Source organism: Nelusetta ayraudi, unplaced genomic scaffold (assembly GCF_046127955.1).
Source record: "Nelusetta ayraudi isolate G7.1 ecotype Tasmania unplaced genomic scaffold, CSIRO-AGI_Nayr_v1 ptg000163l, whole genome shotgun sequence".
In the NCBI taxonomy this organism is placed as follows: Eukaryota; Metazoa; Chordata; class Actinopteri; order Tetraodontiformes; family Monacanthidae; genus Nelusetta; species Nelusetta ayraudi.
Genome location: NW_027466213.1, coordinates 69622 through 95000, shown reverse-complemented (window position 1 = coordinate 95000; position 25379 = coordinate 69622). Strand labels below are relative to the sequence as shown.

Sequence of the window (25379 nt, the reverse complement as noted above, 5' to 3'; positions counted from 1 at the left end):
CCGGACTGGTGTGGACCGGACTAGACCGGACTGGACTGGACTAATGCCTGGTAGTTTCATCGTCATTGGAGAACTTCCATCATCATCACTGCTCGTCACGGTGACATCATCGTCTTCCCAGCATGGTTCTACCAAATCACCAACACCACCACCACCATCAGCAGCATCACACACTGACTCAAAGCATTGCCTTAGCTTTTGGTGCTGCCATCTAGTGGATACCATGAGGTATTACTATAAGGTTTAACATCCTGGACTCAAGTGGAGCAATAGCCTCAGACACATCCCAAAGAACAAACCCGTGTTAGCCCTGTGTTCACAGCCTCCTGATAAAACTGATGCTTTTTTTGGGACCCCATGTTGACCCCCATGGACTTTCACTGGCAGGATAGAGACACTGATTACTGTTTGGAAGCCGTTTCAAAGCAGTGGCAAAGAGAATAATTCACTATTTTGAACTGTAAAAGGGTTCGTGTGTGTGTGTGTGTGTGTGTGTGTGTGTGTGTGTGTGTGTGTGTGTGTGTGTGTGTGTGTGTGTGTGTGTGTGTGTGTGTGTGTGTGTGTGTGTGTGTGTGTGTGTGTGTGTGTGTGTGTGTGGAGAGGTAGTGGTTGTGTGACTAAGAAGGTGATGTCACAACAATAGAACTCCTCCCTCTTTGAATAAGTGGAGCCACACACACACACACACACACACACACACACACACCCTGACAGAGATGCCAGTGACAGTGTGCTGGAGGTGCAGCAGAGATGCTGAGGAAGTTGGTGTGCCGGAGAATCTGCGCTCGTAAGAACCCTCTCTCCTCTTTTAGTCCTTTTTCCGTCTGTCTCTCTCTCGCTCTCTCTCTCTCTCTCCCTCTCCCTCTCCCTCTCTCTTTCTGTCTCTGTGCTCGCTGCCCTCCTCCACCTGCTGCCTGTTGCTTCCCCTCATCATGCTCATCTCTGACTTCTGAGCTCGCTGCTTGACGGTGCAGCCGTGTGGCTTCTTCTTCCTGATGGTTATAGTGGAATTTAATAGAATAGAATAGAATAGAATGCCTTTATTTATCCTACATTGGGGGAAATGTGCATTATTACAGCAGTGTACAGTGCAGTGGTAGGTGGGGACTTTATTGATCCCCAGAGGGGAAATTTCAGTGTGGCAGCAGCCATGATACAGCAGTGAGCAGGCAGTTTAAGAATACACAAACACACCGAGGTGTGTGTGTGTGTGTGTGTGTGTGTGTGTGTGTGTGTGTGTGTGTGTGTGTGTGTGTGTGTGTGTGTGTGTGTGTGTGTGTGTGTGTGTCAGCACATGGTTGAGTTGTGCAGTCTGCATGCAGTGGGCAGGAGGGAGCGAGAAAAAAGATTCAGTAAGAACGAAAAAACAATATTTACATCTTAATGGACTGTTGGATTATTTACAAAATATTTTCAGAATTATTATTGGCTGCATTGGTGGAAACGTGAAAAGTGAAACATTTGCGTCTCTTTGAAATTGTCTGAACTGATGAAAGGAGAGTCGCCATAAAAATAGAGGCGAGCTGGCTGGGCTGGCTGACGCTGCCCCAGCTGACAGCAGCGCCGTGCCGGCTGCCCCAGGCTAGTCCCTGCTGTGAGCGCTCACGCCAGGCAGGTGGCGCTGTGAATCTGCGCAGCGCTGCCAGAGCGCATTAACATCAGGTGGACGGTGACCGGGCAGGAAGTCGGGAGCTGACAGAGGTGGTTTTTGAGAGAGAGAGAGAGAGAGAGAGAGAGGGAGAGGGAGAGGGAGAGGGAGAGAGGGAGAGAGAGAGAGAGAGAGACACGTCCCTCCTGAGAGCTGAATCAGAGCTGAAAGATGGTGAATCATTGATTCAGAGTGAATCATGACGTGGAATTGGCTGACGAGATGTGTTTGTTTGTCTTCCCTTCTCTTCCCGCCTCCTCCGGGTCGTGTGCAGATAAGAACTTTGAGGATGAGGACTCTGTGGACGGAGGCCGGTCCTCCTCCTCCTCCTCCTCCAAAGCTCCCTCTGGTGGCCGGAGGACGGTGGTGAGCTCAGTCAGGAGGCCCAGCTCGGCCACCACAGCCAAGACTCCAGGTGGGTTGAGGAGCCGAGCTGAGCTGCTTCTGGTTCTAGTCCTGGTTAAACCAGTGTGTTTCTTAACCAGCCTGGCTGTTGTTGTTGTTGCTTTGAAAAGGTAAAGAAGCCGGCGCTGGAGCCGTGGACGAGGAGGACTTCATCAAAGCCTTTGAAGATGTGCCTGCAGCTCAGGTAGGTTTGGAAGGAACACCTAGGAGTGGTTTAAGACATGGATTCATGGCTGCAGCTGTGGTCCCAGTGCTGCAGCCCAGCTTGGATGGAGAGCTTTTTTCATCGGGGGTCTGCTGGAGCCTCTCCCAGCTGTCACTGGGTGAAGGCAGGGGGACACCCTGGACCAGTGGAGCCACATAGAGACACAGACAACCATCACTCTCACACACACACACACACCTATGGACAATCGAGAGTTTCCAATTCACCTCATGTGCGTTTTAGGTTGTAATAAATAAGCTGGAGAACCTGGGGAGAACCCAGCAGACACAGGGAGAACCTGGAGAAATGCCAGTAGACACAGGGAGAACCTGGAGAGAACCCAGCAGACACAGGGAGAACATGGAGAACCCAGCAGACACATGGAGAACCTGGGGAAAACCCAGCAGACACAGGGAGAACATGGAGAGAACCCAGTAGACACAGGGAGAACCTGGGGAGAACCCAGCAGACACAGGCAGAACCTGCAAACTCCACTCAGAAAGGCCCCAGGTCCGGAATCAAACCCACAACCTTCTTGCTGTGAGGCGACAGTGCTAACCACTGCGCCGCAGTGTCACCCCTGTCAAATTAAAAAAAAAAAGAAACAGATATTCCTGCAGTCCAATATGTTGAAGAACCGAACCAAGTGCTCAACGTTCCCGCCAGAAAGCAGCTTTTTGTTTTTTTTAGATTTTAGGACAAACTTGTTTGTGTGAACTCACTCGCTGGTGTCTCCTCCCTGGTCTCGGCCGTGTCTCAGTTCTACTCCCACCGAGAGCTGGAGGACCAGCTGAGCAAGATCAGGGAGATGCTGTCGGACGACAAGCACGACTGGGAGCATCGAGTGGTGGCGGTGAGGGTCCTGACGCAAGGTGGGGGAGGGGCGGTGGGGGAGGGCGGAGCCCGGCTGACGCTCTCTGCCGTGTGCTCCTCGTGTCTCGCAGCTGAAGAAGGTCCGCTCCCTGATGCTGGCCGGGGCGGCCGAGCACGAGGGCTTCCCGCAGCAGCTGCGGCTCCTGGAGGTGCCGCTCAAGCTGTCGGCCAAGGACCTGCGCTCGCAGGTGGTGCGGGAGGCCTGCATCACGCTGGGGTGAGAGCGCCGCCGTGTTGTCGAGAATGGCTGAATGATAAAATCGCACTCTGGCCGCCCTACATGTTCACCTGTGCCTGCAGTGCAGCGCTGAGCCCTGAGGGGGGCAGAAGTTGTCAGAAATCTGTTTTTAGGTATTTAACTGTGATAAACAACAAAGATCGCATCTAACCTTTTAATGGCTAATTAATGAACCTATGATGTTCAAAATAGATTCAAATCAAATCAAAAATCAATGATATTTTACATTGAAAAATATAACAACTGTGTCAGAGATAAATTTATTTTGGAAGTTCTGACTGCAGTCTAATGGGTTGATACCAGGGTGTGAGAGTAATCACCGCCCCCCCCATCCTCCTCCCTCTTTACACTTTAATAGGATTACACTAATGACAGTGGACGCTGCTGGCCTGTGAAGACGAGCAGCCGCTTGTCCGCTCTCAAACATCACTCATCCTGGTTTTAATAAAACACCGATGAGGTGGAACCGAGCTGGGACGCACTGAAAGAGCAATGAGTGATGAATAGACCACCAGGGGGAGCCTTTACTTTCACAGCATCGAGGGAGAAAAGGATGAAAGAATGAACCACCAAAAAAAAAATCAAAGCTGGATCAAACACCTTGAAGTGGGCACGTTGGGGTTTTCGCTGCAGCATCATGTGGTCTTGATTTGAGTCGCATGCATTTTGCAAGTCATCAAAGAGCCATTCTGGAGAGCAAACTAACGTGAACAAACATAAGCAAGCGTAATTATGGCTGATGCGATTCACACCATTCAGTGGAAACTGAATTGCAATTGTACTTTGTTGGAATTGTTTCAGCTAATGCTAAAGCTAAAGCTAATGCAGCTACGGTTCCAGGATTTCAGAATAACTTGGGACAATACCAGCCGGAACCATGAACCAACCGAACTGGACCTCTACTGGAAACTGACCGGTGTGTGTTTTTTGTCCTCTTTGCTGGTTGGTTGACAGACACTTGTCGTCCCTCCTGGGCAACAAGTTCGACCATGGTGCCGAGAGCGTCATGCCCACGCTGCTCAACCTGGTGCCCAACAGCGCCAAGATCATGGCCACGTCCGGGATGGCCGCCATCCGCATCATCCTGCGGGTAAGAGCCCGCCCACCTGGTCTTAAAACCCCTCCGTGATTGGACCATGACCGCTAACTGCCCTCTGCTGCCCCCTCCTGTCTGACAGCACACTCACTACCCGCGTCTCATCCCCATCATCACCAGTAACTGCACCTCCAAGTCGGTGGCGGTCCGACGGTGAGAGGATCCTCCACACACACACACACACACACATCACGCATGACACCAGGGCTGCACCATTCTGCACAAAATGAGATTTTATTCTTTAGAAATCGAGATCGCAATTTTTTTTTTGTTCATACGATGTTTGTTGCATCTGCGCGTTTTTCTCTTCTGCAGGCGCTGTTACGAGTTCCTGGACCTCATGCTGCAAGAGTGGCACACCAACACACTGGAGAGGTGGGCGGAGTTAGTGCATAGTGTGTGTGTGTGTGTGTGTGTGTGTGTGTGTGTGTGTGTGTGTGTGTGTGTGTGTGTGTGTGTGTGTGTGTGTGTGTGTGTGTGTGTGTGTGTGTGTGTGTGTAGACCAGAGGCCTGATGGCATTTCAGTTTTCCAACAACATTTGAGCGTTGAATGCTGCTTGCACCGCTGATGAGGCCTGTGAGATTGATGATCCCACCGCTGCCGAGAGGCTCCCAGGTCCTGCCCTCCCCTCGCAGTAACCATGGCAACCCACCCGGGAGTCTTTAAAAAGCCGCGCCAGGAGCCCACGGGCGAGCAAACTCCCGGTGGAATCAAACTGGAAGAGTCGGAACAGGAGGCAGGGAGGAGACCAACACGGCTGCGTGGCGTTGCCTCGTGTTGCGTTTGAGGACCCACGGGACAAATCGCTTTCAACTTTTCCGCCATGTTCCCCTACTATCCCAGACACGTGGCCGTCCTGACCGAGACCATCAAGAAGGGCATCCACGACGCCGACTCCGAGGCCAGGTCCATCGCCAGGAAGTGAGCGTCTGGGCGTCTTCTGCAGGACAGCCAGCAGGTGTCAGCAGCACCGTCTCACCTCTCCTCCTCCTCCCCCTCCCTCAGGTGCTACTGGGGTTTCCACGGCCACTACAGCCGGGAGGCGGAGCACCTGTTCCAGGCGCTGGAGTCCACCTATCAGAAGGCGCTGCAGTCTCACCTGCGGAGTTCGGACAGCATCGTGTCGCTGCCGCAGTCCGACCGCTCGTCCTCGTCCTCGCAGGAGAGCCTCAAGTAAGAAGCTCCGCCCCCTACCTGGTTCTAGCCGTCCATCCGCTTTAACCGTGGTTTTCTCTTAAAATGGAGATTAATAGCTGACTTTCCATAGTTAACAGTGATTAATCATGTTTTGATTTGCATGTTTATATTTTTGTTATTTCTGCATTTCAAGATTTTTTTTACATTTTTAAATTAAACTAACAAATTCACCAGTCCACAGTGGGTTCTAAAATAAAAAAAAAAAAGCAGCAGGTGTTTTGCTGACCTACCTCATAGGAGAAAAAATAGATCAATCAGTTCAGTTGTCAATTGAAAATGAACAAAAGCGTGACAACCAAATCAGTTTAATTTGGGTGGGCCGGATTAAAAAGCTTAACGGGCCGCATATGGCCCCCGGGCCATAGTTTGCCCACGATCTAGACCCACCTATGATCTTACATTCCTTCTGCAAGAGTTCCTTTCTCGGTGTCATACAGCTCCTGTATGTGTGAACAATTAATGATTAAAATGCGATTAAAAAAAATTAATCTCACTGTGATGAACTAATTAATGCTGGCAGCCCCCAGTGTTTAACGTGCCTCTTCTTCCTCTCCCCCCCCCACCCCCAGCCGGCCTTTCTCTGTGAAGAGCGTCATCGGTGGCAGCATGACCAGGAGTAAGTTTCTCTTGAGCACAAAGTGTGACTTCACTGTGATGACATCACAAAGGGCAGGAAAAAAAAACGGACTAAAGGAGGATTTTGGCTTCGAGTGGGAGCCTGAAGCCAAGCTGACATTTAAACAAAGTTCTGCTCACTGAGAAACTAACCAAACAGACTAAACCCATGATTAATTCTGTATCAGTACCACGGTTCAGGACACGTCAGGGGTTTTTTGGGCCTCGGTTTCAATATCAAATTACACAAACATTGAAGCCAACAGGTCGCAGCCAACGGTCCGACGCCCTGTTCAGTAAAATCCAGAACACTGTTGCATCTCTACTGAGCACTGATTTAAAAACGACAGCTTGGAACGATAGCCTCCTTGTCTTGCAGGTAAGCTGGTGGGCTCCCGGGTCCACAGCACGCCGGGCTCGCTGCAGCGCTCCCGCAGCGACATCGACGTCAACGCAGCCTCCAGCGCCAAGTCGCGCCTGTCCACCGTCCCCGCCTCCTCGCCCTTCAGCTCGGCGGCGGCGCTCCCTCCGGGCTCCTACGCCTCGTTAGGTACAGAACCAGAACCTCACACTGAGACTAGAACCTCTCCCCTCTGCATGCACAGAGTCTCACTGTTTGGGTTTTTTCCCCAGCCGTCTGTTTTGAAACACTCTCACCTACGCAGCAAACACACAGCTGCACCGTGAATGTTTTCATTGGTTGCTCAGCCTCTAACCTGGGGTTAGGCCCCGCCCCCTCCTCACTGACTGACAGGGCTGATTAACGGCCCGCTGAGCTCGTCGTTACGCTGCTCCGCCAGCAGGAGCCTCTTTTCAGTCATTAGCTACACACACACACACACACACACACACACACACACACACACACACACACACACACACACCTGGTTGAGGGCCTCCTCTTCCTCCTCCTGCTCTGCTCTCTCTCCACTTCCTGCCTCGGCCGACACTAATCTCTCCCTCTATACCTCCTCTCCTCCCACTCGCTGCTGCACCACCGCCTTTTTTAAACAATACCAACAGATGGCGCTCCGGGTAAAAATGATGGTAAGACGTGTGTGTGTGTGTGTGTGTGTGTGTGTGTGTGTGTGTGTCCTCACAAATCTTCTTTTGTCAGCTGTGTCCGAGCAACTCGTCTCCATCCTTTTCTTCCTCTCTTCCTGTGTGTGCGCCCTCTGTGTGTTTTCCTCCCTCTCTACCCCCACCTAGTGGTCGTCACTGAGGTGGAGCTCTGCATGGACTGTCTGCATGGACCTCCTCCTCTTCCTCTTCCTCCTTCACCTCTTCCTCTTGTCCACTTGACTGGAACCCTAACAATCTGTTTCATCAGCTCCTCCTCCTCCTCCTCCTCCTCCCACTTTCCTCAACGACAACCTGTCGACGTTTTTTTCATTCTTCTCTCCTGCAGAACTTCGCTGTGCACCGCTGCTGAACGTGATTCTAATGCAGCTTCTCTGTTGGAATAGATTACGGCGCCTCCTACCAGCGTCGAGAGACTCGTTTCTTCTTTGCGTTCAGCTTTCTGAGTTGCTTCTTGTGTTGCTGCTCTTTGGCCTGTTGAGTTGAGGCTTGTTGTGAGGACTCAGAGCCCTCTGGTGGCGCCCTCCGGTGGTCACCCGTTCTTATCACGCTGGAGCGCTTGAGGTTTTTCCTGTTCTTCTTTTTCGTCTGCGATTCACACCAGAGCCAGTGGACAAACTGTGTTTTTGCAGGACCACTGCTGCTGGGCCACGTGGCTCCAGTTTTATTTGTCATTTAACTCGCAGCTACAGAGCACTGAGATGATTTATTTTTTGGTTTTCCTGGCTGGAAACTCTCGGGCACCTTCATCTCGGTCTTCTCCATCCTCCCCCCACCTCACCTCACCCAACCCCACCAACTCCAACTTGTTCTCTTCTAGCGTTTCTTGTCCATCGTTTGGAGTTAAAAGCTGAAATTCAATTGACAGAAACAAAAAAGCCACTCATGCGTTCATCTCTTTCCTGTCTTTCCCGCCACCCAGGTCGCATCCGCACCAGGAGGACGAGCTCCGGCAGCACAGGAGGCACCAGCAGCTCGGTGGTGGACAGCAGGGGGCGCAGCCGAGCCAAAGTGGTGTCCCAGTCCCAGCGTACGTAGACACACGGGTCATCTCTCCTCATGCCTGTCAAGTCTGACCAGGCTGTGAGGGGGTCGAGGGGGTCGAGGGGGTCGTGTCGTAGTCCAGCCGGCACCAACCAACCCAGACCAAGACCTTTCCGAGACCAGAGAGCATCAACACCAAGACCAGACCTAGACTTTAGATATCTAAGAAAAATAACAACTAAACAGAAAACATGACCAGGATCTTTTTTAAATTCCATAAATTAATAATTTTCTTGAACATTTTGCTACTTTGCCAACTATTTTGAACCATTTTCAAAAAAAAAAAACCCAACAACTTTGCTTCATAACTTAACAAATCAATGAACTAGGAATAAGAAGCCAGGGCGTCACTCTGGGTGTCACCAGCAGAGCGTAAAACAGCAGCGGCTGGATTCTTTTCTGTTATTACCGTGTTATTACAGCGTTGGCTGAGTCTCCACGGGTCTGGATCAAAAATCCCCAGTCCGACCAGTCCGAGACCAGACCCAGACCAGTGAGCAGTGGTCTGGAGACGCTGTGGTCATACATGTGTGTTGCGTGTGGTGTGTTTGAGGCTCGGCCAAGCCAACGTGTTCTCAGCTCCTGGGGTTTGCATTGCATTGTGGGTAAAAAAAAAAACAACCCCAAGAAAAGCCTGACAAACGCAGCCACTCCTCCTGTCTCATGTTGACGTCTCTCCGCCTTGTCCCGCCTCCATCTCCTCCCAGGATCCAGATCGGCCAATCCCGTCAGCGGTAAGGCCCCCCCCCCTCCCCCCCACCCCCCGCAGCTTCGTCGGTGCGACGCCTCGGCGTCCAGGCGCCGCCACTCTGTGCAACAATGCAACGCTTGGCACACACTTGTTTCTTTCAGCCCCTCCCCCACCTCCTCCGATGTGTTTGTCCGCATGCTTCCTCCCTCGTCACTGGTCAGCCTTTTTAGTCCCCTCCCCCTCCTCCATCCACAGCTTGACCAGCACAAGTTGTTGCCGTTATTTGTTTTTTTGTCTCTTCTTTCACAGTTGGTTCATTGGTTTTTGTTCTTGACGTCGGTGATTGACTCCTCACTGCCCCCCCCCCCTTCCCCCGCCACCTGTCCTGTGTGTGTGTATGTGTGTGTGTGTGTGTGTGTGTGTGTCCACACTGTAATTGGCCTGATGCCTGTGCGTTGTGGGAACCATTCCATTCTGCTTCCGCTCCTGCGTTTAGAAGAAGTTGTGAGACGGCCGAGGTGCTGCTGCGATGAACAGAATGGAACGCTGCCTTGCTCACTGGTCAAGGGCCACAGCAGCTACAGTGGCGACATTGAACGCCTCGCTAACCCGTCGTATTCCACTTGTCCCAATGCAGTGGTCATTTGAAGTAACAGCGTCTCACTGGGAATCTGACCTTAGCAAGAAATATAGCTAGAAATATATATTATGGGCTGTCAGCGTTAATCTCCATTCGTTAAATACACTCCGTAATGCGTTTAAAAGGCCAGGCTGAGGTTCACACTGGAAGCGGAAGCGCCGTGCAGCGCTACAGAATGGAGCTCGCTTCCTCACGGCGCCCTTGTTAACTGATGGTGCCGTTCACACCAGACTGGAAGCGGCTCGCGTTAAATAAAAATGAGTGCCGTTAAAAGGAGCGCGTTCTTAACGCGTTCTTAACGCGTTAATGCGTTAACTTGGACAGCCCTAATATATATGTTATATATAAATATTGTGTGCATCAGCTCCAGAACGGAATCGCAACGCACACGCACCTGGTGGAACTGGGGTGTCAAATGATCTTATTTGGACTTTTTCTAAAACTGGAACCAGAACTGGTGAGATACTAAAACAATCACTCCTTGTTGGACTTTTCTGTCCCTGCAGCGACGGGTGTGTTTCCACCTTGGGTCTCCAAGCTCCAAGCCTTCTAACCTCTCCTCACCTAACCTAACCTAACCTTGACCTCTGACCTCTGACCTCTCCACAGCCGGCAGCCGCTCCAGCTCTCCGGGCAAGCTGCTGGGCCACAGCAGCTACGGCCGCATCCCCCGAGCCACGGTGTCGGCCTCCAGCACGCCGGCCGACAAGCGCAGCAGGATCCCGCGCAGCCAGGGCTGCAGCCGCGAGACCAGCCCCAGCCGGCTGGGCCTCGGTAAGACCACCCTCCGCTCGCCACTGGGGGGAGCTGCCCTGCAAGGTGCATCTCACCCGGCCTCCTCCAAGGCTGCTCTGCCCCTCTGTAACAACAATGCTGAAGAAAAAATAAGAAGAATGTAAATGTTTGACCATTTACTTCTTAATGTCAATTGTTTTTAGCAGTGCAAAAGGGTTTCCAAAAAACGTGGTTATATATATAATTACAGTTTTTCTTTTGTAGTTCTCATCTTGGCCACAAGGGGCTCACTTGTGCCATCTTCGATCCACACGAGTGTCATTGTTTACTTTTGGTTGAGCAAGTGCAGATAAAAATACCTTGGAGTAAAAAAAAGGAAAAACCACATCAGTAGAGTTACATAAGGAAAACTGCCAGCCAAAGGTTTATGAACTGCAGACAGAATTAAAACGCCAGCCGGATTGACACGAAGTGATGATCCAAAAAGAGGCTCTTTGGTCACATGATATGGATGAAAAGGAAATCTAATCAAACTGCACTTTATGTAGGAAAATGGAAAAGAGAGGGATGCTGTTTTTCACATGATTTCTTGTTTTATTACCGGAGTTCAAGACAAGAGCAGGAGTTGAAAAGCCATGTTGAAAATGCCTCTGAGTGGGTTTTAAAACCACGTTCACTGTTTTTGTTCTGTTTGTTTTAGAACCAGAGGGAGTTATGGGTATTTTCCTAAGTGGGGAAAAAAAAAAAAAAAAAAATCTTCCTGGTGGAGAGAAAACCATCCTCTGCTCCCAGTTGATGCTGAGAATGATGGTGAAATGATGCCACATTTGTAGATTTCTGTACGTACAAGAGTCCAGAGCAAGACCCCCTCGGTCCTGGGGGTCCGTTCAAGACTGACGCAAGTCTCTTCGTCTGGTCGTTGCCGGGTTTTCAACCTGTGTGAGCCGCTAACTGAAGCCTAACCCAGTGGCTGTTTGGATGTGCAGAACCTTCTACTAGCAGACTGACCTTTGGCTGTCTGACTCACTCACTTCTCCTCCTCATCCTCCCTCCGCTCTCTTGTTCTTCATCTTTCAGTCTGGACCTCCCCCCACCTCTGATCCAGAGTTCTGATCCAGTTCTAGTTGCACCTCAGTGGTCAACAACATCATCATCATCAGATTAGGATCAGTCGTGCGTGCTCAGGATTTTACCCAAACAAAAAAACACAAATAAAAGAGGAAAAAATCTGTATACAAACCGAGTAGTTCAAAGAAAACAAATATCCAGAAAATTAAATATGCTTGAAAATGAGCAGAAAGAAGTGCAAAACTTATTTAAACATAAAACCCCTTTTCACTTCACATTTGCAGTTTACAGCACAAACTAAATCCAACAGGTTGTCTATTATGATGAAAATCAACTGGATCCACCGTGTTTTCACATCATTGACTTCCTGCCTCAACCATTCTACCTGCAGACATACCTGGGACTAGATAAATAGATACTAGATAGATTGATACTAGATAGATTGATACTAGACCGATAGTTACTAGACCGGTAGTTACTAGATAGATAGATACTAGATAGATAGATAGATACTAGATAGATAGATACTAGACCGATAGTTACTAGATAGATAGATACTAGATAGATAGATACTAGATAGATAGTTACTAGACGGGTAGTTACTAGATAGATAGATACTAGATAGATAGATAGATACTAGATAGATAGATATTAGACCGATAGATACTAGACCGATAGATACTAGACCGATAGATAGTAGACAGATAGATACTAGACCGATTGATACTAGATAGATAGATACTAGATAGATAGTTACTAGATAGATAGATACTAGACAGATAGATAGTAGACAGATAGATACTAGACCGATTGATACTAGATAGATAGATACTAGACCGATAGTTACTAGACAGATAGGTATTAGACCGATTGATACTAGATATATAGATACTAGACCGATAGATACTTCCTACCTGAACGATTCTACATTGTGCAACTGATGCAGTCGCGATGTGATGTTACCAGAGTGGTGCAGTTTGACCCTTCTGAAACTGCTGCCCCCTGGTGGTGTGAACCTGAGCCGCCTCCTTCACCTCTCCATCCTTCTCTTGTGCTGGCCACGCCCTCCTCTTCTCCCCCTTCCCTCTTTCCTCCTCCTCTTCTTCTCTCACGGACATGCACCACTCACTGACCCCCCTCCCCTCCCTGACTTGTTGTCCTGACAGCCCGCAGCCTGTGTGGTAAAGCTCTTCTCCCCGCTGCTCTCCCCTACCGCACGCTAGCCCGGAGCCGCATCCCCCGACCCAGCATGAGTCAGGGCTGCAGCCGCGACACCAGTCGCGAGAGCAGCCGCGACACCAGCCCCGCTCGGGGCTTCGCTCCTCTGGGTGAGTAACTGGGACCCCCACTGGAGGGTGTGGGGGTGGGCACCTGAATCAGCCCGTCTGCTGTCGTCTTCTCTTCTCGTCCTGTCGCTTCTGCCTGTCCTTCTCTGCATGCACTGACTTCTTGAAAAAAAAACTTGGCAAAACTTTATTGTTCCATCAGAAGAAGAAAAAACACGGTGTATTGTTGTCGCCCATCATCCTGTTTTCACTCACTGGGAACACAAACACACTCTGTGGTGCTGCAGCACAATGACGCCTCATCAAATGTCAAATATTGTTTTTCTTAATGTCACTTTAATGGATTTAATGTTTCGTTGTGTGATCATCATCACCACCATCTCCATCATCACCACCATCTCCATCATCATCACCATCTCCATCATCATCATCACCATCTTCATCACCATCAATTCACTTCTGTTGTGTTCCTTTGCGTCTGCCCAGCACATTTGCCTCAAGTCGATAGTGAGGCAGGAGCCTCAGTGCGTCTGGCGCAGGCCTCGGGCTTCCCGCCTGTCACACAAAACACATCATTTTCCCACATGACTTTTAACGAGTCAATTCAACCCCAACTTCCTTCTGAGTTGGTCCAATTGGACCGACTCTCTGTCCATCACCTTCAATAAAGACCAGTCACATTTCCTCACCCGGCCAGTAGTGTCAAACAGCCCTTATTGGACAGAGTGTGTGTGTGTGTGCGTGCGTGCGTGCGTGCGTGCGTGCGTGCGTGCGTGCGTGTGTGTGTGTGTGCGTGTGTGTGTGTGTGTGTGTGTGTGTGCGTGCTCCTGTGCGTCTCACTAACCTCCCTCGTCCTCCGTCTGCGATGTGGCTTCACCTTCTGCAGCTTCCCGACGTCACTCCCGCTCAACCAGCGCTCTGTCCTCTGCCGACCCCCACAGCCAGTCAGGTGACCTCCTGCACGTGCCCCCGACGCCGCAGCAACCCCCTCCCGTACCCACCCCCCGCCCTCCCGACACAGCATGCTGTGACTGTGTTTGTAGTCTAGTGAGCGTCCGTGTTGTTGTGGCCTCTCGTTGTTTCTTTGAGCTTTGAGCGTTCCCAGCAGTCGGAGGAGGTAAGCTGAGCCCACCAGCATGACGTCATCGGACCCTCACAGTGCTTTGTTAGTTTTTTTGCCTCAGAGTTTAATTTCACGTTGTTTCAGTTTCATTTTTAATCCATGCATATTCGCCTCTTGTCTTGCGGTGATTTGATGTGGTGAGGCTGATCTGGGTTCAGCGTGGGTCGCCTGCTCCGACCTCCAGGACTCGCTCGTCCTTCACTTCCCACCTTTTCATTTTGGCTTCTGGTGGCTGTGGAATCTGAATCTTTTTCTCTTCTTTTTTTTTTTGCGGGGGGGGGGGGAGATTTAAATTTTTCATGCGGTTGATTATTTCTGCCTCGTCCTAACACGCCCAAGGTGTTCCAAAGCACCGAAGGTCTGCTGGTGAAAGCTGCTTTAGTCGCGCAGGTAAGCTTGAAGCAGCAACTTCTCAGAGTTTCACTCCCCGCCTTCTCTCTCTCTCTCTCTCTCTCTCTCTCCCCCTCTCTCTCTCTTCCACTTCCTGCACAGATCGCTACGGTTTGATCCACCAGGCTCGGATCTCAGCCTCGGTCAACGCCATGAGGGTGCTGAACACGGGCACCGAGGTGGAGGCGGCCGTGGCCGACGCTCTGGTAACTCCTTGCTTTTCTTTTCTTTTTTTTTAACACCTTTCATCCTTCAGCACCAGTCAGTCAGTCAGTCAGTCGTTTGGGTTTCAGTCGACTGACTGGACCGTCGAGAAGCTCCACAAGACTCAGGAGTCGGTGCGTGAAGGCACCAGTTGGCTGAGATTTGAGATGTTTTTGATGGATGGCTGGTTGTTGATGGGCCTCCAGCCTGAAGCTCTGACCCAGCAGCAGCAGCAGCAGCAGCAGCAGCAGTAGCCCACCTGTTAAAGCCTCCCTCTCTTCTCTCTCCTCCCTCTCTTCTTTCTCCTCCCTCTCTCTCACCTCCCTCTCTCCCTCTCGGTTGTGGTTCTCCTCCTCAGCTTTTAGGTGACTCCAGGAACAAGGTAGACTACCCGCCATCTCCACACTGGTCCAGACCACAGTGGACCAACTTGTGTTGCCTCATAAACCCCCCCACCCCCCCATGACTCATTCAATTTGCTTTTCATTCATTCATTCATTCATTCATTTATTTATTTATGATTATTTTATCTCAGACTTTGTTTTGACTTTGCCCTGGATGTTTGTGACTCCTCCCCCTCCAGGAAGTGTCTGCCTGCATCACTGGCACCAGCAGTGTATTTTTGTATTATTTGTGCCGTCATATCTCTGTGTTGCGCCTCATTGTTTCAGCGTTTGTTCTTCTCTCCTCCTCTCGTCTTGTCACTTTGAATGTTTCTGGCAGTTTTGCTTCGCTTTGGCTCCTCCCCTTCACTACATTTGCATCCAAAGCCAAAGACGGTCTTACCTGTGTGTGTGTTGCCTGCTAGTTTGTTTGCGGTCACCTGATCATGACGGGGTCCAGAGGGGAGGGGTTTTGGGGGGGGGGGGCAACCAGTCTGCTACACTCTCCTCACAATCATCACGTCAAAGAGTTCTGAATAAACATCAACAGTGACTTGGATGAAACAGAATTCTTTAAACTCAATGAGTTGTGCTATTTTTAGAACAGGCCTGGAGGCTGCTGGTGGTCCTTGGGATGGGGGGGGGGGGGGGGGGGCACCATGTTGGTGACCCCTGTGACTGAGGCTTGGCTGGAGGAGCCTCGGCTGCAAAGCTCACCTTCATGTTAGCACAGCAGGCCAGTCCGAGTCTGAATCATGGACCAAATTGGACTCCAGCGTCCTTTACAACGGTTTTTCATGTCGAGTTGCAGAAACACAACACAACAAAAACAAAGTGGCTTTGTCTTCACTTCAGCGAGCAGCGGGAAATTTTATTTTCCTGCATTCCTCCCCTCCAGTGTTGCTCAGACTGATTCCTCATCAATGCAGGATACTCTGAGAGGTTCTTCATCTGCAGCAGAGCAGCTGTCAGTGAGCGACGCCACAGCTGCACTCACCTTGTCATGACATCTACCTGTGACAACGACTAGCATGGCTGCCAGACCCCCCCCCCAGCCCCCAGCCCCCAGCCCCCAGCTGAGTTTACCTGTTGAACGCTCCTCTACCTGCAGAGCACCAGGGCTTCACACTCCCTCTCTCTCCCTCCCCCCTGCACCTGCAGAGGAAGCCCATGAGGCGGCGCTACGAGTCTCCTGGGATGTACTCAGACGACGACGCCAACAGCGACGCCTCCAGCGCCTGCTCCGAGCGCTCCTACAGCTCCCGCAACGGCGCCATCCCCCACTACCTGCGGCAGACGGAGGACGTGGCCGAGATCCTCAACCACTGCGCCAGCTCCAACTGGTCCGAGAGGAAGGAGGGCCTGATGGGCCTGCAGAACCTCCTCAAGAGCCAGAGAATACTGAGGTAGCGGGAATGGGAAGATCGAACCAAAAAAAAAACATGGTTTCTGCATTGTTTTTCTTTTACGGCCAAGAGTGACGATTGAGAACCACCAGGGGGTTTATCTCTTAGAACCATCCAGAACCATCCAGAACCACCAGGTGTTTATCCCTTAGAACTATCCAGAACCACCCAGAACCATCCAGAACCATCAGGGTGTTCAGCTCTCAGAACTATCCAAAACCACCAGGGTGTTTAGCTCTTAGGACCCTCCAGAACCATCCGGAACCACCCAGAACCACCAGGGTATTCATCTCTTAGAACTATCCAGAACCACCAGGGTGTTTAGCTCTTAGGACCCTCCAAAACCATCCGGAACCATCCAGAACCACCAGGGTGTTTGGCTCTTTATTGAAATGACTCTGTAAACACTGGAAACATGGAGGAAATGCAGCTACTTTGTATCTTAGCGATGATCAACATCATTTCTTCAAGTTCGGCCGGATTAAAAGGCTTAACGGGCCGCATATGGCGCCCGGGCCGCAGTTTGCCTACGCCTGATCTGGACCAACAACAACCGAGCATCACAGTAGAAACCGTCAGAGTGTTTTCATCTCTTTTATTTTTTTCAATTTTTTGTCTCTGCAGCCGAGTGGAGCTGAAGAGACTCTGTGAGATCTTCACCCGGATGTTTGCTGACCCGCACAGCAAGGTAAGGGTGGCGTTTCACACACACACACACACACACACACACACACACAGACACACACACACACAGCGGCATGAAGCACAGGTTGAAACACTAACGCTCTGGTCTTGTTTGCACGCTCTGTGGGTTGCTGTGGATCTAACGGCAGAGAGTAAGTGTGCAACTCCTCAACCTGAGCCAGTAGAAGGTGTTTGTTGTTGTTGTGTTCTGATGGTTGTGAATGTGGCTGCTGCTGCTGCTGCTGCTGCTGCTGCCTGCAGGTGTTCAGCATGTTCCTGGAGACGCTGGTGGACTTTGTGCTGGTGCACCGGGACGACCTGCAGGACTGGCTCTTCGTGCTGCTCACTCAGCTGCTCAAGAAGATGGGAGCCGACCTGCTGGGCTCCGTCCAGGCCAAAGTCCAGAAGGCACTGGACATCACCAGGTATGGCGCAACCAGCCAGCAGGGCGGTGTGTGTGTGTGTGTGTGTGTGTGTGTGTGTGTGTGTGTGTGTGTGTGTGTGTGTGTGTGTGTGTGTGTGTGTGTGTGTGTGTGTGTGTGTGTGTGTTGCCTAAATAAGAAGAAAAAGTTTTGTGTTTCCCCTGAAAACTGCTGCTGATTTATAGAATTTATTAGTTTGATTGACCTTTGACAAAGTGATTTTATTGGCCACTTAATGTCACACTTAACATTTCTGACATTTAATTTTTTTTTTTTTTTTTTTTAACATCAATTCAACATTCACAACATTATTTGCTGCAATTATTGGAAGTGATGTCTTGACTAACTTTGGGAAGTGGTCATAATCAGGAAGTGTTGGTCAGTTAGTTGAACAGCCGTGAGTCGGTTGCCAAATACAGAGAAAAATACCCCCCACAACAGCCTATAACTTTAGTTTTTTCATGTCTTTCTTTCTTCCAGGGACTCGTTCCCCTTCGACCAGCAGTTCAACATCCTGATGAGGTTCATCGTGGATCAGACTCAGACGCCTAATCTGAAGGTACCGCCGCCAGTCCCGCTCTTTTGGTGGTGTTGACTCAGTGACTCAGCGACTGGCAGCGACTCCCAGCGACTGGCAGTGACTCTGGCGTGGTCTCTCCAGGTCAAGGTGGCCATCCTCAAGTACATCGAGTGTTTGGCCCGGCAGATGGACCCGGCGGACTTTGTCAACTCCAGCGAGACGCGACTGGCCGTGTCCCGCATCATCACCTGGACCACGGAGCCCAAGAGCTCCGACGTCAGGAAGGTAGGAGGCTGGCAAGCAGGCCCCTGATTGGCTGTTCTGTTGAAGGCTCCTTATTTAACATCTGGACAAAAACACACACATGCAACGCAGGTTGGTTGAGTGTTTCTGCGTAGTTTCTACTAGTTTCTCCTTTCTTGGAAATCTAGAGCTCTCCAGAACTCCTTTGGTGTCGTTCTTGACGTTTGACTTTTAACGGTTAATGAGTGTCAGTGTGATAGCCCAGGTTTAGGTCAAAGCAGATATGGAGGTGTTTTTCAATGTATTTATGGGGTTGTGTGTGTCTGAAGTGACGACGACGTCACTCCACCACCACCACCACCACCACCCGCTAACAACAACAAGTGGGCTTATCTGCAGGCCGAGTGCCCCGAGGTTTATCACATCGTGAAGATGTGTCAAGAGCCGCGGCAATTATTGCTGCTTTATCACAGTCAGACGAGACGATAAGGCTTCCCGTCAGCACCAGGCGTCCACCAGGTGGCGCTGCAGCGGCCAACTTTGACACCTGTGATGGAGTAGTGTGGTGTTGTAACTGCGCTGTGCCTCGCCACTCTGCCCAGACCCTCCACAGCTGGGCGAGCGAGGAGCTCGCTGGCAGGTGCAGCGCTGCTGCTGCGGCCGCTGCCCTGGCGCTGCTGTCCACTGAGGACAACCAGGAAGAGCGGTGCAAGCAGGTAGAGCAGCCGGACCAATCACAGCACAGACGGCACGCCACGCCCTGCCTACGCCCTGCCTACGCCCTGCCTACGCCCTGCCTGCTCGCCCGGTTTCTAACCAGCAACCCGGAGGAACTCCTCAGCTCCTCACTCACCTCTGACCCATTTTGAAACGCTTCTGCTGTGACGTCACCAAACTGGGCGGGGCCGCCCACCAAAAGAGTCCCCGCCCACTAAAGTGCCTGTTGGGTGTGTGTGGCGTTGGAATAGATGATGATGATGATGATGATGATGATGATGATGGAGGTCTGCAGAGAATGCTGAGTGTCTTGTTTGAGTTACTCACCTTTAACTCCGCCTCCACCACCTGCATGCTACCATCCTGGAGATAAACACCTCAGAGTTCCAGGTCTTCATTGCCCTCAGTGCAGCTGCTGCACGAGATGTTTAGAGGGAAAAACAAATCCAGCAGGCCTTGTTGTTGTTGTTGTTGTTGTTGTTGTTGTTTACAGAGAACATTTCAGAAGGGCTGAAAATGATTTTGTTTAATGCTGTTGACTCGTACCAAAATGTTGTCCCTAGCAGAGAAAATGTACTGTACTATATGGGACTAGCTTAAAGTTGACATGTCCACTTAGCAATAGCAACCCAACTCAGATCAGTTGACCTGTCTGCTTCCCCTGAGGAAGAGTAGCACCCCCAGCAGACTTCTTCGTTTAAATTTACTGCGTGTTCTTCCTGGTTCCTGATGCAGAGGCTCTTGACATTTAGCACAGGGTGTTTCAGGTACGACAAACACAAAGCACAAAACAGCGACAGCTAGGCTAGCAGCGTTAAAATCGCTCGACGAAGCCAAACTGAATCGCTGCCTCTTCAGTTTGGCTGCCAGCAGACACGGCACACCAGCAGAACATGGAGTTAGCGGTGGTGGCTAACACTTTAGCTAAATGAGACAGTGGTTGTGCTTTGCAAATAGCCTGAAAACGAAAGTTGCTTACATAATACATAACAACCAGCTGAAGTCTCTGAGGCCCACTGAGGTGAAGCTCACCTCAGTGGGCTGTCGTTGGTGTTGAAGCCCCCTTAGAGGCCACCGGGGGCAGCAGCCTCTGGTCCACCCGTGCACATTCAAGATGAGCAGAATTGGCAAAGTTGAGCTGACAGGAAGTCGACCGTCTCCACTGGGTCTGTACTCACCACCTGCATGATGTTGCCGTGAAGTCCAGTGTGGTTCCACTGAATGCGGTTCTAACGCTTCTTCAGTGACCTCTTGCATCGTGCAGCCACCAAAAGACCTGATGACCTTCTGACTGAGGAGCCGAGGAGATGGCTTCCCAGAACCTTCCAGAACTCTTTCAGTTCTCTCACTCTGCTGAAACGAGGGCAGCCATCTCCTCCTCCTCCTGCTCGTCCTCCTCGTCCTCCTGAGATGTTCTCCATCCTCACCCGCCCCCCTCTCCATGTCTCCTCCAGGCGGCCCAGGTGGTCCTGATCTCCCTGTTTGAGCTCAACACGCCCGAGTTCACCATGCTGCTGGGCGCTCTGCCCAAGACCTTCCAGGACGGCGCCACCAAGCTGCTGCACAACCACCTGAAGAACTCCAGCAACAGCAGCAGCAACGTGGTAGGACCAGCGCGGCCCCAGCAGGGGGCGTCTCTCTCTCCGCTCGAGTCTCTTCTGATGGCCGTCTCCCTCCAACCCTCGCAGGGATCCCCGAGCAACACCATTGGCCGGCCGGCGCAGCGCCACACCCCCAGCAGGACCAGCCCGCTCACCTCGCCCACCAACTGCTCCCACGGAGGCCTCTCGCCCAGGTAGGCACAGCGCCGCCCTGGCTGCCCGCTGCGGTAGTGACCGTCTCTACGGGCCGCATCACAATGACCTGCCAGCAGGAGGCAGAGTGAGCTGCTCAGAGCGCTGCCAGCCTCCAGGCTCCTCCTCCTCCTCCTCCTCCTCCTCTTCCTCCTCCTTCTCCTTCCCTTGCTCCTCCTCCTCTTCCTCCTTCTCCTCTTTCTCCTCCTCCTGGTCCTCCTCCTTCCCCTCTTCCTCCTCCTCCTTGCTGTCAACACGCCTCTTTCTGATTGGTCGACTGTGACGTTCTGCTGTCTCCTCTGATTGAACCCTCTCCTCTCTGACCTGACCTTCTATTTTTCTCCTCCTGCACACCTGTTGTCCTCCTCCTCCTCTTCCCACTCTTTCTTTTCTTCTTCCTCCTCCCTCTTTTCCTCCTCCCCCTCCTCTTCCTCCTCCTGCTCCTCCTCCTCCTCCTCCTCCTCTGGCCTCAGTCGGCTGTGGGGTTGGGGCGTTGACGGACTGTCCAAGCACCCCCCCGCTCCTCCTCCTCCACCACCTCCTCCTCCTCAGCCCCACTCCTCCACCCCTGCCGCCCCCTCCCTCAGGGTCCTCCGCCGAGCCTTCTCACCCAGGTAACCAGGAGGGAGGGGGGTGAGGATCTCGCTATCCATCCATCCATCCATCTATCTATCTATCCATCTGTCTTCTCTTTCACTTCACTGGTTTGTTTTGCCCTTCACTTCCTCCTCACTAGTCAGGATTGGCAGAGTTCTGGGTGGTGCTGTGGGGGTGGGGGGGGTGAATGTGAATGTAAAGAGGTCAAACACTGCGATGCAGGAGCTCCTCTTTCTTTGAACTATAGCGCCGTCTGAAGGCCAAAGTGAGAATAGGCAGGTAACGTGTGTGTGTGTGTGCGTGTGTGTGTGCGTGTGTGTGTGTGTGTGTGCGCAGCATGATGGAGTACGACACGGAGAACATGAACTCGGAGGAGATCTACAGCTCACTGCGAGGCGTCACTGAGGCCATCCAGAGCTTCAGCTACCGCAGCCAGGAGGACCTGAACCAACCGCTGAGGCCTGAGGGCAAGAGAGACGACGCTGTGAGTCCAACCCCCCCTCCTCCTGCTCCTCCCCCTCCTGCTCCTCCTCCTGCTCCTCCTCCTCCTGCTACTCCCCCCCCTCCTCCTCCTGCTCCCCCTCCTGCTGCTCCTCCCCCTCCTCCTGCTGCTGCTCCTCCCCGTACTCCTGCTCCTCCCCCTCCTCCTCCTGCTGCTCCTCCCCCCCTCCTCCTCCTGCCACTCCTCCCCCTCCTCCTCCTGCTGCTCCTCCCCCTCCTCCTCCTGCTGCTCCTCCCCGTACTCCTGCTCCTCCCCCTCCTCCTCCTGCTGCTCCCCCCCCCTCCTCCTCCTGCTCCTCCCCGTACTCCTGCTCCTCCCCCTCCTGCTCCTCCTCCTCCTCCTCCCCCTCCTCCTGCACTTCCCCCTGCTCCTCCTTCACCTCCTGCTGTCTTGTCTTCCAGGCGGGTCGTGAGGGCGTGGCCCCACCCCCCCCGGGCTCTGGCTCGGTGGTGGAGGTGTCTGTGGATGGCGGTGGCGGTGGCGGCGGTCGCACGGCGCTGGACAACAAGACGTCGCTGCTCAACACGCCGTCGCCGCGCTCCTTCGCCGGCCCGCGCGGCCGCGAGTTCTCGCCGTACGGCTACGGCGAGAGCATCTGCGCCTACGACAAGAGCGCCCTGAAGGAGGCGGTGTTCGACGACGACGTGGAGCACTTCCGCGACTGTGAGTCTGCGTGTGCTTCGCACCTCCCACCGCGCCCCCTGCTGGCAGCAGCCATCAACTGTGTGTGTGCGTGCGGCTCAACGTCACATCCTCTGCTCCCCCCTCCCCCCCTTCTGTCTCCCACCTCTCTCACCCCTCCCACCTCCATCTCCATCCCACCCGACCCCCGACCCCTGACCCCTGACCCCTCCTCCTCCTCTGCAGCAGCAGGTCGTCGTCAGGACGGCGGCGAGAACAAGAAGTCGCTGCCAAAACTCTTTGCTCCCGGTAAACATTCCCAGACGCTGCTCCCTCCGCCTTCACTCCTCCACCGCCACTCACCCCGCTCACCCCGTCCTCTGTGTGTGTGTTTGGCCTCAGCCACTCACAGCACTGCACTGTGCTGCTGCTAGACTCATCCACCACACACACACACACACACACACACACACACACACACGCTGATGTTTGGATGGTCGCAGCAGAATTTATTGACAAAAAAAATAAAGATGTGTGTGTGTGTGTGTGTGTGTGTGTGTGTGTGTGTGTGCGTGTGCAATAATTTTGACTTACACACTGGTGTTAATCCTTGACCTCAAGCACAGTTGTGTTGCAGCCACGTCGTCGTTCTTTCTTTTATTTTACGCAGCGCTTCTTCCACTTCCAGCTTTTCCACCACTTGTGATTTTCTGGCCACTTCACACAAATCAAATGTATTTACAGCGGCCCCTCGTTTGTCGCGGGGGGTGCGTTCTAAAAATAACCCGCAATGGACGAATTCCGCCAAGTAATCAGCTTTATTTTCACAATATGTTTTAAGCCGTAAAACCCCCAACCACACACTTTTATACACTTTTCTCAGGCAGACATCAACATTTTCTCACATTTCTCTCTTTTTTAAACTCTCACAGTTCAAACTTTCACGATTTAAAAAAAAAAAAAAAATAAGTACAATATTAGTAAATGAAACCAACGATCAGTAACTCTTACGGTCAATATGCCGTCAGAGGCGATTGATTGACGGTGGTGTAGTAAAGTACAGTCCTTTAGCCAATCAGGACGCAGAACACAATGCGCGTTCATACTGTACGCCGTGAAAACAAAAACAAAAACAAAAAAAGCACGCAAAATTACACACAAAAAAAAAAATTGGTGAAACAGCGAGGCCGCGAAAGGTGAAGCGCGTTACAGTGAGGGACCCCTGTATTACATCACAAGAACCACAAAAATCACACACACACACACACACACACACACACACACACACATGAGGTGGAATTGAGAAGACGCCTGCCGCCGCTGCCACCTCCAGCTGTGCGAACCTCCCTCTCTGTCGCCCCCTGCAGTCGGCCAGGACCACTCGGACATGGTGGCCGACCTGCTGAAGGAGCTGTCCAATCACAACGAGCGCTCCGAGGAGCGCAAGGGCGCCCTGGTGGAGCTGCTGAAGATCACGCGTGAGGACAACGTGGCCGTGTGGGACGAGCACTTCAAGACCATCCTGCTGCTGCTGCTGGAGACCCTGGGCGACAAGGACGTAAGTCCTCCTCCTCCCCCTCCTCCTCCTCCTGCGGCTGATTGGCTGCCCGCTCCGACCTTGAGTCTAAGCCAGTGTCTCCGTCTCCTCCAGCACACCATCCGAGCTCTGGCGCTGCGGGTCCTGAAGGAGATCCTGAGGAACCAGCCGGCCCGCTTCAAGAACTACGCTGAGCTGACCATCATGAAGACGCTGGAGGCTCACAAGGACTCGCACAAGGAGGTGAACGTCTGTCTGTGTGTGTGTGTGTGTGTGTGTGTGTGTGTGTGTGTGTGTGTGTGTGTGTGTGTGTGTGTGTGTGTGTGTGTGTGTGTGTGTGTGTGTGTGTGTGCAGAATCTGTGAGAGGGACTCAGAACTTCTTTGCTCGTGGCCCTTAGAAGAAGCAATAATGAGATTCCTTTTTTTTTTTTGCAGATGTAATTGGTTGCAATCAGAAGTTACCCAATTGAAAATGTAATTACAAATAATTATCATAAAGTAGTAACTACGGGAGTAAGAGTGGAGAACTGTTTCCATTAGTATTGTAACTAATTACATTTGATTACATTTTGATTACTTTTCTAAATATTGAATAAAGGTTCTCAGCTGTTGGGACAACACTGGCAAACTTCAGAACCTCATCTCACTGTGAGATTGTTCTGAGATACCACACCAGCGCAGCGTTGCCCACCGTCTGTTAAATTTTTTTTTTTTTAAAAAATCAGCGAAATCAATCTCATTATTTTGCAGAGATTCCTGCTAAACCAACCACTTTAATTCAGCACTCAATCAACTCCATTCAAAACTGACCCTGCCTGGTGGGATCTGACCATGTGACCCCTCAGGTGGAGACGGCAGCCTGGGAAACTCCTCAGGCCGCTGTCACAACCTTGTGTTGCTTTGATACTTTTGCGTGATTCTGCATGGCCGCTTGTGTGACACAGGGGGCGCCGTGTGGCGCTATCAGCCCGGCTGCAGTAGCCACACTGTCAGGCTTTATCAGCCTGTGGAGGAGGACAATAATATTGACTGAACATTATACACGCAACCTTTCACCTCCCCAGTCTGGGGGGAGGTGAAAACACTCAACCGTTTATTATTTATTAATCCATATCTCAAAGTGTCACCCTGCAATTTCCTGGAAAGCGCCTGAAGAAGAACTGAGCTGAAAATAGGAAGCAGAAATGCAATATTTGAAGACCAATCAGGCTTTTACCAGATACCAGTTGTACATATATGTACATATATGGTACATATATGTACATATATGTACAACTGGTATTGGTGCTGTGGTATTGGCACGTATTTTACTGATCGGGTATTATACTGGTAATATCGGCTATTGATACTGATACTGGTACCGGCCCTGGTATCAGTATTGGTACTGATACCCAATACTTTAAACTGAAGAGTT

At 51.6% G+C, this 25379-nt stretch overlaps 1 protein-coding gene across 17 annotated transcripts in view; it reads left to right on the top strand.

The window, feature by feature from the left end:
* The window catches only part of clasp1a (cytoplasmic linker associated protein 1a), a 52885-nt gene that overhangs the window by 23312 nt on the left and 4194 nt on the right, over positions 1-25379 (top strand). The window contains exons 9-40 of one of the 17 annotated variants that reach the window (XM_076013943.1): positions 1923-2063; positions 2164-2237; positions 3019-3111; positions 3203-3348; positions 4324-4459; positions 4548-4618; positions 4781-4840; positions 5310-5387; positions 5472-5639; positions 6233-6279; positions 6658-6828; positions 7302-7325; positions 8281-8388; positions 9110-9136; positions 10343-10507; positions 12760-12864; positions 13709-13771; positions 14438-14541; positions 14898-14921; positions 16084-16328; positions 16953-17027; positions 17282-17437; positions 17915-17993; positions 18096-18239; positions 20369-20518; positions 20603-20709; positions 21181-21321; positions 21641-21788; positions 22208-22469; positions 22674-22736; positions 23795-23985; positions 24079-24207. In XM_076013943.1, coding sequence (XP_075870058.1) covers positions 1923-2063; positions 2164-2237; positions 3019-3111; positions 3203-3348; positions 4324-4459; positions 4548-4618; positions 4781-4840; positions 5310-5387; positions 5472-5639; positions 6233-6279; positions 6658-6828; positions 7302-7325; positions 8281-8388; positions 9110-9136; positions 10343-10507; positions 12760-12864; positions 13709-13771; positions 14438-14541; positions 14898-14921; positions 16084-16328; positions 16953-17027; positions 17282-17437; positions 17915-17993; positions 18096-18239; positions 20369-20518; positions 20603-20709; positions 21181-21321; positions 21641-21788; positions 22208-22469; positions 22674-22736; positions 23795-23985; positions 24079-24207 — 3695 coding nt within the window. Of the gene's footprint in view, positions 1-1922; positions 2064-2163; positions 2238-3018; positions 3112-3202; positions 3349-4323; positions 4460-4547; positions 4619-4780; positions 4841-5309; positions 5388-5471; positions 5640-6232; positions 6280-6657; positions 6829-7301; positions 7326-8280; positions 8389-9109; positions 9137-10342; positions 10508-12702; positions 12865-13708; positions 13772-14437; positions 14542-14897; positions 14922-16083; positions 16329-16952; positions 17028-17281; positions 17438-17914; positions 17994-18095; positions 18240-20368; positions 20519-20602; positions 20710-21180; positions 21322-21640; positions 21789-22207; positions 22470-22673; positions 22737-23794; positions 23986-24078; positions 24208-25379 lie in introns of all 17 variants that reach the window. The other 16 variants (XM_076013938.1, XM_076013939.1, XM_076013940.1 and 13 more) reach the window with 16 other exon arrangements.